Source organism: Gallus gallus, chromosome Z, assembly GCF_016699485.2.
Source record: "Gallus gallus isolate bGalGal1 chromosome Z, bGalGal1.mat.broiler.GRCg7b, whole genome shotgun sequence".
Taxonomy (NCBI): domain Eukaryota; kingdom Metazoa; phylum Chordata; class Aves; order Galliformes; family Phasianidae; genus Gallus; species Gallus gallus.
The window spans coordinates 25,801,904-25,820,198 of NC_052572.1; the positions used below are offsets into that span (position 1 = coordinate 25,801,904).

Consider the following 18,295-nt stretch of genomic DNA (forward strand, 5'->3'; position numbering starts at 1 on the left):
TAGGTTACTGCTGTTTTCGATTTCTTCTATTTATTCTGGAAGGTGAATGAGAAGAGTTCCTTGGGTACAGGATTCACAATTTCAAAACAGCTTTTTACAAGTTTCTAGACCTAAGTACTAGAAACAAGAACAACTAGAAACCTAAGGCCTAGTTGTTAATGCTGGGTGAACATGAATCTTCATTGTACTGCTTTTATGATCACTTGTTCTGAGTGACTTACACAGATGAGAAATAATTATAATCTAAAAACTGATTATATTTGCTCTAACCAACTCGTAACGACTTAATTGCAAATGTGTATCAAGATACGATTACCTTGATAAACCTAATATCAGCAAATTTGAAGGAGGCAGTACATGTGGTCACTTGCTCTGAGAAGGCTTCTGTTGAGGAATCTCCTTCAAGTGACAAAACAACCACATAGTTACCATACTACCTCCCATGAAACCATTTGATAAACAAGCACACAAAACCAAACATACTGATATATTGCTTCTGGGGGGGGGGGGGGGGGGGAAAGGACATTAAAGTACACCGAAGATGCTTGCTTTCCTCTATGATTTTCTTGTGATGCACAGAATTTGAAAAAAACACTTAATGTACTTTGATATTCCCTTATCTAGGCTTTGGCCACGGGGAGGGTTGCAAAACACTACATCAGGCACCAGCTCAGGCCTCCCAGGGCCCCATCCAACCTAACTTTGAGTGCTTCCAGGGATGGGGCATCCACAGCATCTCTGGGCAGTCTGTGCCCATGCCTCACCACCCTCTGAGTAAAAAACTTTCCCCTGACATCTAATTTATATCTCTCAACCTTTGGTTTAAAATCACTATCTATGTGAAGTTCCCCTCCTGCCTGTAAGTTCTATTTAAGTATCAGAACACTGCTATCAGGTTTCCCCTCAGACTTTTCTTCTCCAGGCTGAAGAAGCCCAGCTCCCTCAGCCTCTTTCTGGGAGAGGTGCTTCAGCCCTCAGTGCATCTCTGTGGCCCTCATCTGGACACATTCCAAAAGCTTCATATCCTTCTTGTGCTGGGATCCCCAGATGTGGATGCAGTACTTCATATTATCAGCAAACTTGCTAAGGGTGCACTCAGTCCCACTATCCAGATCACCGATAAAGATGTTGAGAAAAGCACTAGTCCCAAGATAGACAGCACGCTTCACTGGCCTCTACTTGGACACAGAGCTGTTGACCACAGCCCTCTGGCTGTGACCCTGATTTAAGTTTTTGAGGAAAAATTTCAAATCATTCCCATCACTCATTTTCTGAATAAAACCCAGCAAAAGGGCATATTTTTAGCATCAAAATTCAAATAAAAAATCTACATGATCTAAATTTGCACTTCAGTTTTACACAAGAAACTTAAACAATTTCCCATAGTTGAGAAGGGGAGAAAACATTTTATTCAAACGTGCTTCTAGGTGACATTAGTTCAGTCTAGCAATAAACATTGAACTATTCCAACAGTAGATTTGACCGAAGCAGTTTAGCAGCCTGATAACCCAATTGTTTTTTATTTAAAAGTTTTGTTGGAATCTTCTTTGAACTAGGAATCTGGAAAAGCATGTCTTCCAACGTGCATGTGGTTATCTGTCCTGAAGCTCGTAGTTTGGCATAAACATCTCTTAATTTGTCAGAAAAGTCAGGGTTTTTTTCCATCTTTTCCCTGGCTGTGGCCAGCTGAGGAAGGGAAAATAATACACTGTTACAATTCAGCCAGCAGAGATCTCAATCAAAAACCATACTGAAGACAAAGAAAAAAACCCATAACCCAGCATAACATACACAGCTAGTGCAATGGCTTATAAGAAAAGGAATTTAGGCAGTACAAACATATATCAGCAGGCAATATTGGAAATGCACTAGATACCTATTAGAGAAAGTTTATTACATTAAAAACTTTCTCCAACTAGTACAGTCCTATTTTCAGTCCTAGAACAGACTAACACAATTGTTTTCTATTTAAAGCCAGGCAACACAAGTGCTTCCCGAAATCTATTTTCCAGTTAAGCACAATTATCATTATTATTCCATATGAAGCTAAATGTAGAGTTTGAATCAGTAACAGTCATATAAAAGAACGCTGGAAATTTCAGTAAACTATGCCATACATGGAGTATGAGCTAAAGAATGAGTGAATCTGTGAAAAAAAAAAAAAAAAAGTTAGTAAACTACTGTAAAAGGAATGGGCTAGGACAAATGCTTGGCCTGCCTAGGAACTGTTACAAATTTGCAGAACAAAAATAAAAATGCAATACTGACGCATGCAAGTTTTTATTGCAACAAATATCCATTAACCATGCTTTGAAAGGCATACCTCCTTTTTACCTACTGCTTATGTATCAATTATTCTGCTACTAAGCAGCACTAAAAGGGCAATTATTTAATTATTAACACAATCTTAAAATACCTTGTTCCATACACATTCAAAATGAGCACACTAATAAACTTCAGGAAAAGAAGAAGCAGTGCTGCCAAACTGAATGGGTTTCATTCATACACACATTTCCTTCTCAGTGGCCAGTACTGTAAAAGAAGCTATTATTTCCTATATCACACTTCTCTGCATAGAATCACAGATGTTCGCAAATACTACTAAGTAATACAATATGACTGTAATTAGGACTTAATTCTCATTTTTACATCGCATGATGCCAGCATATAAAGCAAGGGATTAAATTATTTAAGGCCACTAGGGAACACTTCATCTTCTCTCAGTTGAAATTTGAGCTTCTAAAAGCTAGATTCTCAATAAAAAGGGAAGCAGACAGCTAAGTACTTTGCCCAGCAGCACAATAAACCAGTCAGCTGCTTTGGCATCTGAATGTATCAGAAACAAAACAGTTTTAGTAGGATGAACTCAGGAACCTGAAGCTCTGTAACTGAACATTGTAGCCTAGCTGAGCACCCAAGACCTCCTTTCAGACTTGCCTTACCACCCCTAGGCCTGAATCCCCAACCAGTACACATCTGAGATGACATACTTGCCTGATTCAGTTCATTACTGTATACTTACCACTTGCTCAGAAAATTCAATTTTTTTCACAAAGGGAGGAGTATCTACGTCCATCGCTGCCTCTAAAGTTTTTATTACTTCTTCTAGCAAACCAGATCTGAGCTGGACAAGAACCTTAAAAGTAAAATTAAATAAATCCACAGAGTAATGATTAGAAAGAAAGCCTTAAAAGAAAATATTTCCTGAAATGTAAGAGGATTTAATATCCTCTTAAAAGAAAATATTTGAGGAAAACATAATGAATGAAACATAATGAATGAAAGAATGACCAAAATACTTCTCTAGACGTTGGGCTGATAAAATCCATTAATTGTGAAGGAGCGGGAATGGTCAATTTCCACATAACTTTTTGTTTTGTTTTGTTTTGCAGCTGAAACTTGGAAAGGAAGACAGAACCTGGAGCCTTCCACTGCTCTGTACTTGATAGCCGTTTGCGTAGTAGAGCGTATTTATATTGTAAAATTCTAATACAAAGCAAGCATACTTACTTTAAGGTTACTGTATAGTCTATTCTCTGTTTTCCTTATCTGAGAACAACAAAATTGGGCTTGTGCTATATCATCCTGGAAAGGAATTAAAAATAATTTTAAAAAAATACAGCTAAATACTCCCACAGTAAAAGCTTAAGTAAAACAAGAAGCTCTTACAACTTCTCACTGAAACACAAACTAACATCTGCAACACTTTCCCCAGGTCCCACAGCCCCATGTAGCATCCAGCCTGTGAAAGGAATACTCCACACTGGAGTTTGCATGTTAGTTAGTTCTCCAGCATAGCAAGCAGTATTTTCAGATTTTAGGTCTCAGATCAGCAGGCATATGAATTCATGTAACCAACACCGAGCACAAACATGACATAAAAATAGAAGAATTACATCCAAGCTTGGACTTTGGCAGATGTCAGAGTACTTAAATGAAGTGATTAGTGGTTATCTTATCCTGCCCAGCATTTTTAACTTTTAGGATATGCACACTTAAACTACCACATCTGTGACACCAACTGATTTGTACAGACATTTACACATTACACTAACATTTACTAGACCAACCACAGTTACAAGGGATCAAGAGACATCTTATTCAAAGCAAGATTAAAGATGTCAATGAGCATGCAGTTTTAGGAATAGTTAAGTGTAATCTGGATCATTAATCAGTTCACAAAACAGTAATTTCAGATAAGTTTTATATAAAACAAAGTACCAAGGGTATTTCCTGTTGTTTCAGAGACAGAGATTTTGGTTTTTAACCCCAATGTTAATGAGAAGACCAAATCATGCCACCATGCAAATTAATAGATAAATTTCAATGACACTATTGTTCAGCCTATGCTGTTCATATAGAGATTATGCAAAAAGATCACAGACTGCATAACAAAGCTTTAACCTCCTATTTCATTCATCCCAAACAGTTACCAATCTCTAGCTCTTTTAGACACTTACAATCCGATCTCTCTTTAGATATGCAAGAGAGAATGTTCATAATTTTCTCAAACTGTAGGCACAGGTTAATGGCAGAAGGAACAGTATACATAACGATTTCCTAACTCTTGTTCTCCTATTCAGTCTTTCACTCTGATCTGCTTCAAGTCAATGCTTAGGCACTTGAGATATATGAGAAATCTCACCTTTTTTGAATTCTATGCTGAACTGTCAGCAGCACAATGCACCTGTGTATTAGACTCAAGACAGACTTCAGAATTTTGACATTCAGTTTATGTGGGAGTTATGTATAACCCTTTCTTCAGGGCCATAAAACTTATAGTACTTAAAATAATCGCCTAGGTTAGTTATGCTTCTTCTATGTTAGCTTTCTTCAGCTGACTGCCATATAACAAAATAAGCTATGGAGGTATAAATCAAAAGAAAAGCACTATACCTGCTTCAGAGCAGATGCCACAGCAAAGAAGAATGCTCGCAGTGGTAATGTGTCACCTTTTAGCTGAGCTTCTTCAAGCAGTTTTGCAGAGATTTTGCAAGACTCCAGGCTGCCCTATGTAGAAATTTCATACATAAGTTGTCCTTGCTAACCGTGTGATCTGAAAATACTGTAGACAATTGCAGTGACATTCAGAAGGCATTGAGAAGTACATGCACCATAAAGCCAGCAAAGCAATCTATGTCTGAACCAAGGAGATTCTGTATTTCCTGAGATAGACAACACCGAAAGATGATATTTAGTGCTACACTGCTCAAAAGAGAGTAAAAATAACTACCACCACATTCCTTTGATTGTTTTGGCTTCTACAAGAGACATCAACCCCTGGCAGTCAGCTAAAAGCAACACTTTCCATTTTCCTACCATTCCCAAATCAGGAAAAAGGCTAAATTTTTCTCAGTCTAATTCTAAGCTATTCTAAAAGGGTAGTTAATGAAGATCAGTGTTTCCCAAACACTGAATTAATCAGCACCACTGTATTACAGAAATCTGCACACAAGCAAATTTGAATATTCAGCAATTTTGAGCCTCTCTCTTAAGGATTACGTTTACAGCAAGATGTTTCCAAAGTAGACACTCTAATGTAATACCTTACATATTTGCCTTTTCCAACACAGAAAGCTTGCATTATTTGTGGGAAGCAACAAATCTCATCAGTGCTCCATCTTCACATTCAGTTAGCAATTATGTACTCCAAAGGTCAAGAATTACCAGCACAGTTTATTTTACGGGCACACATAATCTGCATCTTATTTGTAGTGAATTATATATGGTAATGACATTAATGTCACTATTTTCTACAGAAGTCTAGAGTAAAAGCCAATGTGTTCACCTGTGCATCATTTCAAAAACCACCAACTATCAAAAATAATGCTCCTCACAATGGAAATGGTAAAGAGAGCCAATTTAAAACCTGTCAAACTTCGAGTTGGCAGTAGCAAAGTTTTCTAACAGCTCATACCACTGTCTTGGATAACATCTTTCATGTTCCTTCCTAATATCAGGCACTGATCTCTATTCCTACTGTTCAAATTGCCACTCATGTAAAACAGCAACTGTGATCTAACATTGGGTCATCTGTATACTTTCTGTATAATTTCTTTGTTTAACCACTAGCAATAATCAGAGCTTTAAGCCTCGTACATTCTCAAGTATTGGTCTCTGACACAGTTTCTTAAAAGAAGTCAAGAATTAACCAGGTAAAAATCCAGCACTACTGAAAAAAGCACTACTGTTAATGGTGTCAGTGCCACTGTTCCCAGTATTCAAATTATATATCTCAAAGCCATTTCCCTTCAATATTTTTCCTGAATTTTCTTACATTAGCAAAGCAAGAACACTTTGGAGCTTCATGCTGTCTCCTCCTTACTTGGAGTCTTAGCATTTACCACTAACAGTTGAAACAACCGATTAAGCTTTTGAAGGAGCTCTGCCTCATCCTCTTTAGCACATAAGGGGTTATTACAACTTATTCCCCTATGGGTATAATTTTATTTGAATGGAAAAAAAAACCCACAAATGTACTGTGTCTGTTAAAACAACTGAATGTCAGCTTATGATCATTTCCCCTCTATTTTTATGAATTTATTAAACAAATTTAGGTTGTATTGATGGATCACTGAGCTGAAACTAACTGTATGACATCTAAAAACACCAAGTGCCAGGTCCTGCACTTAAGTCACCACAACCCCAGGCAACGCTACAGACCTGGGGCAGAACAGCTGGAAAGCTGCATGGCAGGAAAGGGTCTAAGTCTGCTAGTTGATAGCAAGCTGAACATGATTCAGCAGTGTGCTCAGGTGGCCAAGAAGGCCAATTGCATCCTAGCTTGTATCAGAAATGGTGTAGCCAACAGGACTAGGGAAGTGATTGTCCCTTGGCACTGGTAAGGGCCCATCTTGAGTGCTATGTCTGATTTTGGGTCCCTCATTAAAAGAAAGACATTGAGGTCCTGGAGCATGTCCAAAGCAAGGCAAGAAAGCTATTGAAGGATCTGGAGCACAGATCATGTAACAAGGGGCTGAGGGAACTGGGACTGTTCAGTCCAGAGAAGAGAAGGCTCAGCGGAGCCCTTATTACTCTCTGTAACTAGGCTGTAGCGAGGTGAGGGTTGGCCTCTTCTCCCGTCCATCTACTGATAAGACAAGAACTAATAGTCCTAAGCTACACACCAAGGGACGATCAGGTTGGATATGAAGAAAAATTTCTCCTCTGAAAGAGTGGACAAGGATTGGAACAGGCTCCCCAGAGAACTGATGGAGGCACCGTCCCTCGAGGTGTTCAAGAGATGTGTAGATGTGGCACTGAGGGAAATGGTTTAGCGGGTTGATGGTGGGACTATATGATCTTAGAGGTCTTTTTCAGCCTTAAAGACTCTATGATTCTGAATAACAATGTGCCAGATTCACTGCTGAAAGCAGAGGAAGAGACAATAGTAGAAAGCAGAAGTCTCAGGAACCTCTTCCACTTCTATATGCTAGAGATCCAAGCCCTCATGCAACAGGCCATGGAAAGTAACATGTCAGAATTTTAGAGATTATGTAATGCTACCATAGACTGAGTAGACCTCAGAGAAACAATGGGATTCAGTGAAAGTCACTACTTTTCACAGAGTGGAAGGGACAGGGTGCAGACCACGAAGTAATATTACAGTCACAAATACTGTCTAGGTAGATGCTAGGAGCAAACACAAGCTTATAAACTAGTGTTATAGCACAGTGACACTGTATTTCTACATTCAGTGTTTCCTAAAAACGGCACTCTCTGGGTAGAACTGGTAGCACCCCTAAATGAGCTGCAGCCATGAATCACCAGCTGGTTTTAAGCACAAACTCTTTCCACAGCTTTTTGAGCTCTACCTACTGCCCCAGTCTACAAAGGTAAGAGTCATATGGCTATCTGTTTCCCTGACCTAAAAGCAGCTGCAATTAATTCATTAGAACTGAGACTTTCAGAAGCACCTCAGAAAGTACTTAAGAGTTACCATTTTTGACTGACTCCTTCTTATCACAGATATGCTCAGATTCACTGTATGGTTAACTGAGAAATATGAGGAAATTCAGTCTTGTGGTATAATTTTTCTTCAGCCAGTGTCTCTTCCAACAAGCATGGTGAAATAGAAAAAGTTTCCTACTGTGTTTGCAAAGGACCTGTTAATACTTCAAATTGAAGAACTGATTCAAATCTGGAGAGATATATAGAGAAAATTTGTTTGGCGGACTCTCTTTGCTACAGATGGGAAGCTACTCTAAGAACTGTTACAGAACCTATGTAGCCTAATTCCTTATTGTGTTCACAATTTTTCTAAAAGTACAATTAAGGTCTAGGAGAAGCCTGTGTCTCACTGAAGTATTCATTTATCTTTCTTTTCTTGACTCAGCTGGCATATAAGAACGGATTACCTTTGAGAACTTTAATCCCTGTCAAATTTGGGTGCAATTGTAAAAATGGTCCAAGATTTACTGGGAAGAGAAATGGGAGGGAGCTATCTGTCAAGCAGAATGTATCATATATATCCTATCTCCCAAAGAAACCAGACTATAAATCTAATATTGTGGCTGTGCGCCTTGGCACAGACCCCAGAGAAGGAATGCTAACAGTTAATTGAAGGCTGTATCAGATTTGTTTGTTAATGTTAATGCCCTTGTAATTCTTTTAGAGATATGTTTTGTGGTATTAGCTGGTACAGGAAGCCATTTATGTACAAATGATCATGAACAGTGAAGTGATTTATGACTTAATTATGTCTAAAATACTTGCATCAGATATGAAATCATGACTGGGAACATAGGAAAATTTCAAAATCCCAAAAAGGAAGTCATAGAGAAGGCATTTCAAGTACATCATCATGTAAATTGAAAATATTTACCAGTTTGTAGCATATTGCAAACGCTAGTAAATAGGTTTCTTTGTTGAAAGGTATTCCTTGTTTTTTCATTTCTGCTAGGACTTCCAAGGCACCTGCCAAAAACACAGTCGTGTTACTCACTTCAGAAATTGAATGCTGTATGTTTAATGACTTGAAAAAACCTCAGCACTATGAGTGCTCAGGAACTTTACTTCAAAACCAGAGTGCAAATTGACATCTATTAACTTTTTACAAATTAACACATTTCAAGAACCTTAACAAAGGATCAATTGGATGAGATACTGCTTCTGAGAAAGGAAGCTTTCAGTCTGCACTAGCACCTGACTTCACTATTCTACTATTTTCACACAAACTTAAAACAAACATCAGGATACTTGACAAAGCCACTTTTTTTCTTCCTAACAGTCTAGAACAAAGACAAATTACACAATAAAACCTTCAACTATTTTCAACCAAAAGCTCCTCACTAAAGCATAACCTTCATTACGCTGTAACACTGCATCCTGGTTCAGATCTAGTTTCTTTAAGGATGATTCAGTCTCAGCCTTTAGGACAACTGTTGAGCTGATCTGCCAAACATTGAAGGACTAAGTGCCGCACAACCAACAAATTCCAAAGAGAGTGATTTGCTTGAAAAGCTTATTCCATACTCTTTTCAGTCAAATCAGTTGATTCTCTGTCATATCATCAGAAAAGACCAAAACGTGATTTCATGCACTTGCAGTAGCCACTACGTGCATGGAGGCTAGGTAAGACAACCCAAGAGAAGACTCCAGCCTGTTCTCTTACCAAAGGAAAAAGGGTACTCTTCACTGTTCTGACAAAAATCAGAAGGGAGATCCACCCACAAAGTTGTCTAGGGTGAAGCAGTCAACTTTGTACCTCCAGACAGCCACCACCAAGAAGGAAACAAGGGTGACTTTTCATAAGCAACTCCTGCTTGAGAGGAATGGAGGGCCCTATATGCTGGCCAAACCCTACTCATAGGCAGGTGTGCTGCCTCCCTGGGCTCAGATCAGGGATATTTCTAGGAAACTTTCTAACCTGATTCACCCCTCTGATTATTATCCTTTCTTGACAGTTCAGGCCAGCAGTGACTAAGTCACTGAGAGAAGCCTGACGACTACCAAAAAGGTAGAGGACTGGGGCAGTTGGTGCACAGAGTAGGTATACAGTTCATATTTTCCTCTATCCCTTCAGTAGCCGGGAACAATACTGAGAGGAGCAGGAAAACCCTTCTCAAAAATACGTGGCTGACAGACTAGTGCAATTACAAGAATTTTGGGTTTTTTTGACTATGAGGAGGTTTACTCAGCGCCTGGCCTAATGGCTGCTCACCTGTCTCAAAGGGGGGAAAATGGATCCCAGCCATGGAGCTGGCAGTGCTCACTGAGAGGGCTTTAAACTAGGTATTTAGAAGAAGGGGATAAAACCAGGCCAGCCAGAGATGAGCACAGGGGAATGATGATGAGAGTAGGGGGTAAGGCAAGAGGCTCAGCTGAAGTGCATCTTCACCAATGCATACAGCATGGGCAACAAACAGGAGGGCCTAGAAGCCATTGTGCAGCAAGCAAACTATGACTTAGATGCCATTACAGAAACACGGTGGGATTGCTCCTATGAATGGAGTGCTGCAATGGATGGTTATAGGCTGTTCAGAAGGGATAGGTAAGGAGGGTGGGGCGTTAGTGAAGTTCTCTGTGTTAGAGAGTGTTTCAGTATTGCTGAGCTCAGGGCTGCAGATGAGAAGGCTCAATCGTTATGGGTAAGGATCAACGGAAGAGCTAACGCGGCTGGCATGCTGGTGAGGGTCTGTTATACATCAGCTAACCAGGATGAAGAGATGGATGGGGATTTCAATGAGCAGCTGGCAGAAGTCGTGCAATTGCCAGCCCTTGTTCTCACAGAGGACTTCAACTTTCCTGATATATGCTGGAAATACAATGCAGAAGAAGCAGTGTAGGAGGTTTCTAATATGTAGGAAGATAAATTCCTGATGCAGCTGGTAAGAGACACTAGCAGAGGAGCTGCCCCGCTAGACCTGCTGTTCACAAACAGATAAGGTCTGGTGGGAGATGAAGAGGTTGGGAGCTGTCTTGGACAAAATGTCCATAAAATGGCAGAGTTCTTGATTCTTGGTGAAGTCAGGAGAGGGGGAAGCAAAACTGCTACTCTGGACTTATGGAGGGTGGACTTTGAACTGTCCAGGACTCTTGGTAGAAGGGTCAGTTGGGATTCAGTCCTGAAGGATAAAGGGGTTCAGGTTGGTCGCTCCTGAAGAAGGAAGTCTTAGAGGTGCAAGAGCAGGCTGTTCCCTTGTGCCACAAAATGAGCCAGAGGGGAAAAAGACCGGAATGGATGAACAGGGAGCTTGGGTGGGATCTGCCTGAAGGTGGGAGGGAGCTGGTGGAGGTGATCACCAAGCTGCTTTCCATCATCTATCAGCACTCTTGGTCAACCACAGAGGTCCCAGAAGACTTGAGACTTGCCAACGTAACTGCCATATAGAAGAAGGGTTGTAAGGAGGATTTGGGGAACTGTCAGCCTGACCTCAGTGCCATGAAAAGTTATGGAACAGATGATCTTGAGGGAGATCACATGGCATGTGCAGGAGAACTGGGGAATAAGGCCCAGCCAGCATGAGCTCATGAAAGGCAGGTCCTGCTTGACCAACTTGATTTTTTTCTATGATTGAGTGACCCACATGGTCTATAAGGGAAATGCTGTTAACGTAGTCTACCTGGACTTCAGCAAAGCCTTTGACACTGTCTCCCACAGAGTCCTGCTGGAGAAGCTAGCAGCCCATGGCTTGGACAGATACACTGTTTGCTGGGTAAGGACCTGGCTGGATGGCTAGGCCCAGAATGCGGTGGTGAACAGAGTCACATCCAGATGGCAACTGATCATGAGTGGTGTTCTCCCAGGGTCAGTAATGGGGACTATCCTGTTTAATGTCTTTATTGATGACCTGGATGCAGGCATTGAGTGCACCCTGAGTAAGTTTGCACATGATTTCAAGTTGACAGGAAGCAGTGATCTGCCTTGGGGTAGAAAGGCCCTACAGAGGGATCTGGACAGGCTGGATAATTGAGTTGAGGCCAAGGGGATGAAGTTCAACAACACCAAGTGCCAGGTCCTGCACTTTGGCCACAACTCCAAGCAACGTTACAGCCTTAAGGCAGAGTGGCTGGAAGACTGTGTAGAAGAAATGGACCTGGGGGTTTTGGTCACACTTGATTGAGCATGAGCCAGCAGTGTGCCCAGGTAGCCAAGAAGGACAATGGCATCCTGGAAATCAAAAATAGTGCTGCCAGCAGGAGCAAGTAAGTGACCATCCTTCTGCACTCAGCACTGATGAGGCCACGGCCTTGAGTACCGTGTTCAGTTATAGGCCTATCAGTATGAGAAAGACACTAAGGCCACAGAGCATGTTCAGAGAAGGGCAACAAAGCTGGTGAGGGTTATGGAGCACAAGTCTTACGAGAAGTGGCTGAAGGAGCTGGGATTATTTCCTCTGCAGAAGAGGAGGCTCAGGAGAGACCTCATCACTCTCTACAACTACCTGAAGGGAGATAGTGGTGAGGTGGGGGTCAGCCTCCTCCTCCTGTGTAACTAGCAATAGGAATAGAGGAAACAGCACTGTGTTGCACCAGAGGAGATTCAAATTGAACATTAGGAAAGACTACTTCTCTGAAAACATGGCCAGGCACTGGAATGGGCTGCCCAGGGAGGAGCTGGAATCACCATCTGGTGGTGTTCAAGAAAGACTTAAATGCTGTACTGAGGGACATGGTTTAGCAGTAAATACTGGTGACAGGTGGATGGCTGGACTGGATGATCTTGGAGGTCTCCTCCAACCTTGGTGATTCTATGATTACATGATTCTATGAAATGCAGAACTACTAGAAAAATGTGTTGGAGAACTTACTGTTCCAAAATCTGTATAAGAGAAACATAGAATAGGGAAACACACATGCACACACAAAAAAAACAAAACTACAGGAAATTAAAACCCAGGAAGGAGTTAAGTTTTTAGAGGGCATTAAAGAAGAATGTTCCAATCATAATTCCATACAGCTGCAAGATGCTAAGAATGCCATTCCAAGTATGAAACAAATAAAGCCTTCCATCTTTATTACGCAATACAGTACAGCTATTTTGCATCCATACTGATTTATGTGATGTTTGGTCTTCTAAAACATTGTCAGTACTTCATACTGATAAAGCCAATCAATATTTATACACACACTCACAGGGAGAAGCATACTCCTCTAAGACCATTTGCATTAGTAAACTCGGTACTTACTTTTGTAACGACCCTTTTTAAACAACATAGTCATCAAAATATGGAAGGATGTACTGTCTGAGAAAAAACCACGCAAATTCTGTAAAAAAACATTCAAACAGAGTGAGCTTTAAAGAAAGTTAGGATAAGTAAGTGAGCATTATTATGGTGCACAGCATTTATCAAGTCTTCTCACTGGAATGAGAGCCACATCTTTACAAGTTCGGTATTGAATTATTTTGGTAGCCTGACTCCTCTGTCATATAACCTCTAAAACAGCAGTGTCAAAAGCACACTTAAAAATTAAATAGATATTTACAAGAGATTCCTACATCTATGCTTTTTTTCAGTGACAGATTGTGACCTTTAAGTTAATGCAAGCAGAAGTCTCTGACTAATTGCTACTCCAAAAGCTTAGCAGATATGCAGCTGAATAACAGTATCTTTGGGGTAAAGTACCACTCATACAAAATAACTTTCAGCTAATCACAATATCACATGGTGAATAGATCCACCCTAGGGCTTAGGTCATGACAAGCACAGTAGAAGAACAAGGAACAAGTATATTTTAAATTCCACAGCATTCACTGCATGGTATGACAATATGAATAGCCAGATGAAATGTCAAAGACATTAAGATGGCTTTTGAAGTCATAAGAAGTGGTAGAGTCTTAAGAAGTGGTAGAGTACATTATCATCCATCAATTATCAAGTCCTTTAAGTACTATGCAACTCATCTCAGTGACAGATCTCAACCATTACCAAATAACATCTTCATATGCTTACACATACATAATCTAGGAACAGTAGGCCAAGCAATACTTCTCCCTTTTTCACTCAGTATATCCCATATCTTGATTCATTAACATAGAGATGACTTACCACTAGCCCCCAGAGTTTTGAAAACAGAACATTTATGCACAGAATCATCTACATGCATTAGATATGGGGTACAAACAATATTTTGTTGTAAGAGTGCACACAGTATTTCAGGGATGTTCAAAACCCAGTGCTTAAGCTTCTTCAGCACTTCAGAGGGAGTCTGAAGTACAGACTAACAAGGTAAATCTACTGGTATAAACAATCTAAGGAATTTAAGCGAACTGCTACATAAAAATTCAGAAGTGATCACTTCCAAAAATTATTTATACAGGATGGATACAGGAAACAGAGGATGCAGGAGAATATGCAGAGCTTTTTTGAGGAATTTTTGTATTTTAGAATACAAAATTTAGAATTTTGTATTGTAGAATCAATACATTTTATTGAAATGATGCAGTTACACAGAAGTACAATACAAAAGTTAGCCAAATTAACATTTACTGTACTTTTAATTGCTATTTAATTTTTTTTTAAAACAAAAGCTATATAAACACCATCGTTAGATTAACATGATAGACATCTTTGCAACAGATACACAGGTATATTTCAAGTTTCTGAGGTCATGCAAAGCACACCAATTACTCATACTGAAGGAATAGGTAACAATGATATTAGTGAAATATATAGACGAAATTACCTGATCTTTGATAAGTTCTACTGCAGGTGTTTCAAGGTCTAGCTCAAAACATAGCCTCATAAAAAGGGGCCCAAATTTAAAACCACGTAAGTCTGTGATTCCACTCTGTTCATGGTACCTATTAGAAAGACTCAAAAGAGTTAATCACACAACATGTAGAATTTGCCAAGGGAAAACAGCTTTAAATAGGCAGCACAATCTGCATGTGCAATGACAGACACATTGCTTTTCTATCTTCAGTAAGTGGCATTTAGATAAATGGAGAAACATTTTATGGGAAAAAATGCAATTTTGACTGAACTAATAAAGTGAAGTAGCAATACGTAAACTATTCTATTTATAGTACAGACATTCATATCAGATTAGTTATAGAATGCATCCTTTTCACCAGAATTGCCAGCTACTTTACTATTTATTCACAGAGCAATTGCATAGGAAGTTGCAGTGGTCCATTTCAGCAGTGATACCTGCTAAAATATTTCAACTTTTTTTTAAGCCACACTAAATAAAAAATAATATCTATTTTTTTCTTCCCATAACTTCTGCATGTAATTGCTGGGAAAGTTTTAATTCACAAAACCTCCTGACCTGCCATTAATGTTTCCAGATCAGTTTATAATTAGGCACGTCTTAGCTGGAAGATGTCTCTGAGCATGCCAGAACCTCCCAGCTGACAAGTGAAGTTTCTGTGTGGCTCACTTTTCATTCTACATACAGCAGGACACTAGTTCATTCCCATAGCTTGACTCTTCTTTGATTGAGAGTCTCTGAAAGCCTGATGGATTAACTGTGCAAACTCCTGAATTAGGGCAAACCCTCACCTGCTGATAATAACTTAAGATGATCTAATAACAAAAGTATAAAATAAAGAGAGAAAACAATGTTACCTGGATAGTTACAAGTACCTGTAAATAACTTTTTTGGCTAGGTCCACATCTGATGAAGTCTGACATAAGTGCAGTAAAATTTTTAATTCATTTTTGAGAATAATTCTATTATCCTTTAATTTTTCTTTAATATTTTTAAAATATGGATCTGAAAACAAAGTACATTATAAAAGTCGTCTATAGGCAATTCCATTATTTGTGTTGCATATCTGCTACTTGAAACACAGACTCAATACAGCAAAAAGCCTGTTTTCACAGTATAACTACTATAACTACAATAGTATAACTATAATAAATGATAAATCTTACATATTTTGTCTAACAGATTAGTTATTACTGCTTTTTCCACTTTTAAACCAAAGTTTACTACGAGCCTTATTTACTTCTTTTCATATTTCAGTTGCTAGTCTAAATATTAAGTACAGAAACCACATGCACATACATGCAAATACATGGTTAGCACTCTGTTTTCATTAGTTATATTCGGTTACTGCTTGTACAACAACAAAAAGGTGAACTGCTACCTGTAAACCCAAATATGTGGCTTCTGCATAGGTATAGCATGAAACATGTCCAATATGAGTATGTCATTGTCACAGCAAAATAATGACATTATGACTTATCAATGCCTGATTCAAACTCTGCTATTATTTAGCATAGAAAAGCAACTATTTCAATTTTGTTTAACTCTATTTCAGATGACTGGTTTATGTAGAACTAAATTTGATAGCTGTCCTTTCGTTGGCACTTAAAAAAAAAAACTCAATTCTTCATTTGGAAGAGCCATCAGAAGTTTGGTATCACCAAATACCGACACATGATGAAAAAGGTGCAAGTAGTAGATTTTAAGGATGGACTTATATTTATCCTCTCTAAAGTATAGAATTTATATATGCTTTAAACTGGCATGACAAAGTCTCTATCAAGGAAAATCCACCATTCTTCCTCTTTGATTAGTTTAGAGAACCTGAACTTGTTTTTCATATTCAGAGTTTAGAGACATAATCAAGAATCAGGTGTAAAACTGAAAGGTTATGTGAGGTAAAACAGACAAAAAAAAAGCTAGAAGAATGAACTCAATAACTTTACAGAGCAGATTAAATCAATTACTGGCATAGGCCTGCTATGGACCGTTACGTAGGTATCAGGCTTTGTATTAACCTTCTCTGCTGAAGATTTTTGAAGCACAATTTGTAGACTGAGCAGTACTTTACATTTGACTACATGATGAAACTAAAAATGCAAGGGCACAAACATTCCAGGTCCTTTTCTAATGTCCTTGCACACCTGAATGCTCCTCTACATTTTTCAAGATGATATGTCATTCTTCAAAGCTTCAGATCTGATAATTTTAGCTGCAAACAACTTGCAAGAGGAAGATGCAAACTGTTGCTTTCGCTGTAGTCAATTTTCTGTACATAATGGCTTTGACCATCTTCTTTCCACTACACACGTTAAAGTTACAAATGGTGATTATCAAGGAAATATAAATACCTTTATTGCCATGAAATTCATTTCTAATTGCCGCTTTCGCCTGCTGGAATTCTTGTAACTTTATATTATCTTCTGTTAGCAGATACCGCTTCCCTGCCATAAGAAAAAGTTTTACAAGTTATGCCTCCAGGGATGGGGCATCCACAACCTCCTTGGGCAACCTGTTCCAGTGCGTCACCACCCTGTGTGAAAAACTTCCTCCTAATATCTCACCTAAATACTAAATCTACTCTCCAAGTCTTCTGCTCGTGAAAAGAAAGACTCTTAATCAAGAGAGAGTAGAAGCAAGTACTGAACCCAGGGAAATTACATGTCAACTTTGTATCTGCCCAGCAAAATGCAACAAGCCACACAGCCAACATTTGTTTTCTGTGTGAGGCAAGTTACCAATGCATTTGATAAGAATCCACAAAGCAGCATGCTTATCTCCTAAATTTAAGAGGAGGATTACCAGCAGGTGAAGCAGGCCGGAGTTACTCTAATTGCACCACCGCGTGCAAAGCCCGAAGAGGCCTTCGCAGGCAGTCAGTGCATCTCAGGGATCAGACAGGTGCTGTGCGGGGAGCTCTGGGCAGTGGGGCCTTACCTTTATTCAATTCAACCCCTTGAATTACCCCCCCCCCCAAATCCACCGCCAGACGTAATGGGACTACAACTCCCGGCATGCAGACGGCTGGCAGCGCCTGCCAGGCATACTGGGGACCGTAGTACTCTAACCCCCCCCCTCCCGGTGACCGGCGCCGCACCGCGCCGCCCACGTTACCTGCGGACGCGCAGCCCCAGCAGCCCAAGGCGAACAGCCGAACCACCGAGCGCCGCACCGCTGCCCGCGCCACCCGCCGCGCTGAGCGGGAGAGCACGGCCGCCATCTTGTGCCCCGGCCTGGCGGGGGCGGAGCGTTGGCGGGCCGGCCCCCTCCCCACCGTCTCCTCCCTCGGCGCCATGGCTGCTTCCGTGCTCGTGCGAGGCGCGCTGCGGGGTGGGAAGGTCGTCGGCGCCGCGGCAGGTCGGTGGTCTACGGCGCGGCGGGGCCGTGCGGTACGGCGCGGCGCAGGGCTTTGTCGGGCTGGGCCTCCGTGGGCGCCGATGGCCGAGAGGGCTATGGGGTATGGTGTAGGGACGGGCCATGCCATGCCATACCATACGCGGAGGCACGCGCTCTGATGCCGGGACTGGGGCAGCGAGTGACAGAGACGCGTTCTCACATCTCTCGGATGTGCAGCTCCCAGCCTGTCTGCCTGTGTGTGGGACGTGGGGATCCGTGCGGGCCTGGGCAAAATCTGGCG

General features: G+C 40.5%; 2 protein-coding genes across 6 annotated transcripts in view; one reads left to right on the forward strand and one right to left on the reverse strand.

Annotated features, from left to right (window-relative positions):
* Nucleotides 1–1,386: 1,386 nt before the first annotated feature.
* On the reverse strand, nucleotides 1,387–17,990 carry PTCD2 (pentatricopeptide repeat domain 2). 4 transcript variants are annotated; one of them, XM_424804.7, is made up of 10 exons: nucleotides 17,773–17,990; nucleotides 17,010–17,102; nucleotides 15,534–15,663; nucleotides 14,629–14,746; nucleotides 13,131–13,209; nucleotides 8,825–8,916; nucleotides 4,897–5,010; nucleotides 3,511–3,585; nucleotides 3,023–3,136; nucleotides 1,387–1,686 (listed from the first exon to the last, which is right to left on the reverse strand). In XM_424804.7, exons 1-10 carry the CDS (start codon nucleotides 17,951–17,953, stop codon nucleotides 1,462–1,464), a joined length of 1,221 nt encoding a protein of 406 aa, XP_424804.4. In that variant the 5' UTR covers nucleotides 17,954–17,990; the 3' UTR covers nucleotides 1,387–1,461. The 4 variants fall into 4 exon arrangements, with proteins under 4 accessions (XP_424804.4, XP_040512189.1, XP_040512192.1 ...); XM_040656255.2 differs by having other exon boundaries at nucleotides 14,629–14,758; XM_040656258.2 differs by having other exon boundaries at nucleotides 1,387–2,146; nucleotides 14,629–14,758.
* MRPS27 (mitochondrial ribosomal protein S27) overlaps nucleotides 17,936–18,295 on the forward strand; it is a 46,496-nt gene continuing 46,136 nt past the window's right edge. For both annotated transcript variants that reach the window (XM_424803.8, XM_046905615.1), the window contains exon 1: nucleotides 17,936–18,015. In XM_424803.8, coding sequence (XP_424803.2) covers nucleotides 17,952–18,015 — 64 coding nt within the window. In that variant the 5' untranslated portion in view covers nucleotides 17,936–17,951. The remainder of the gene's footprint in view (nucleotides 18,016–18,295) is intronic.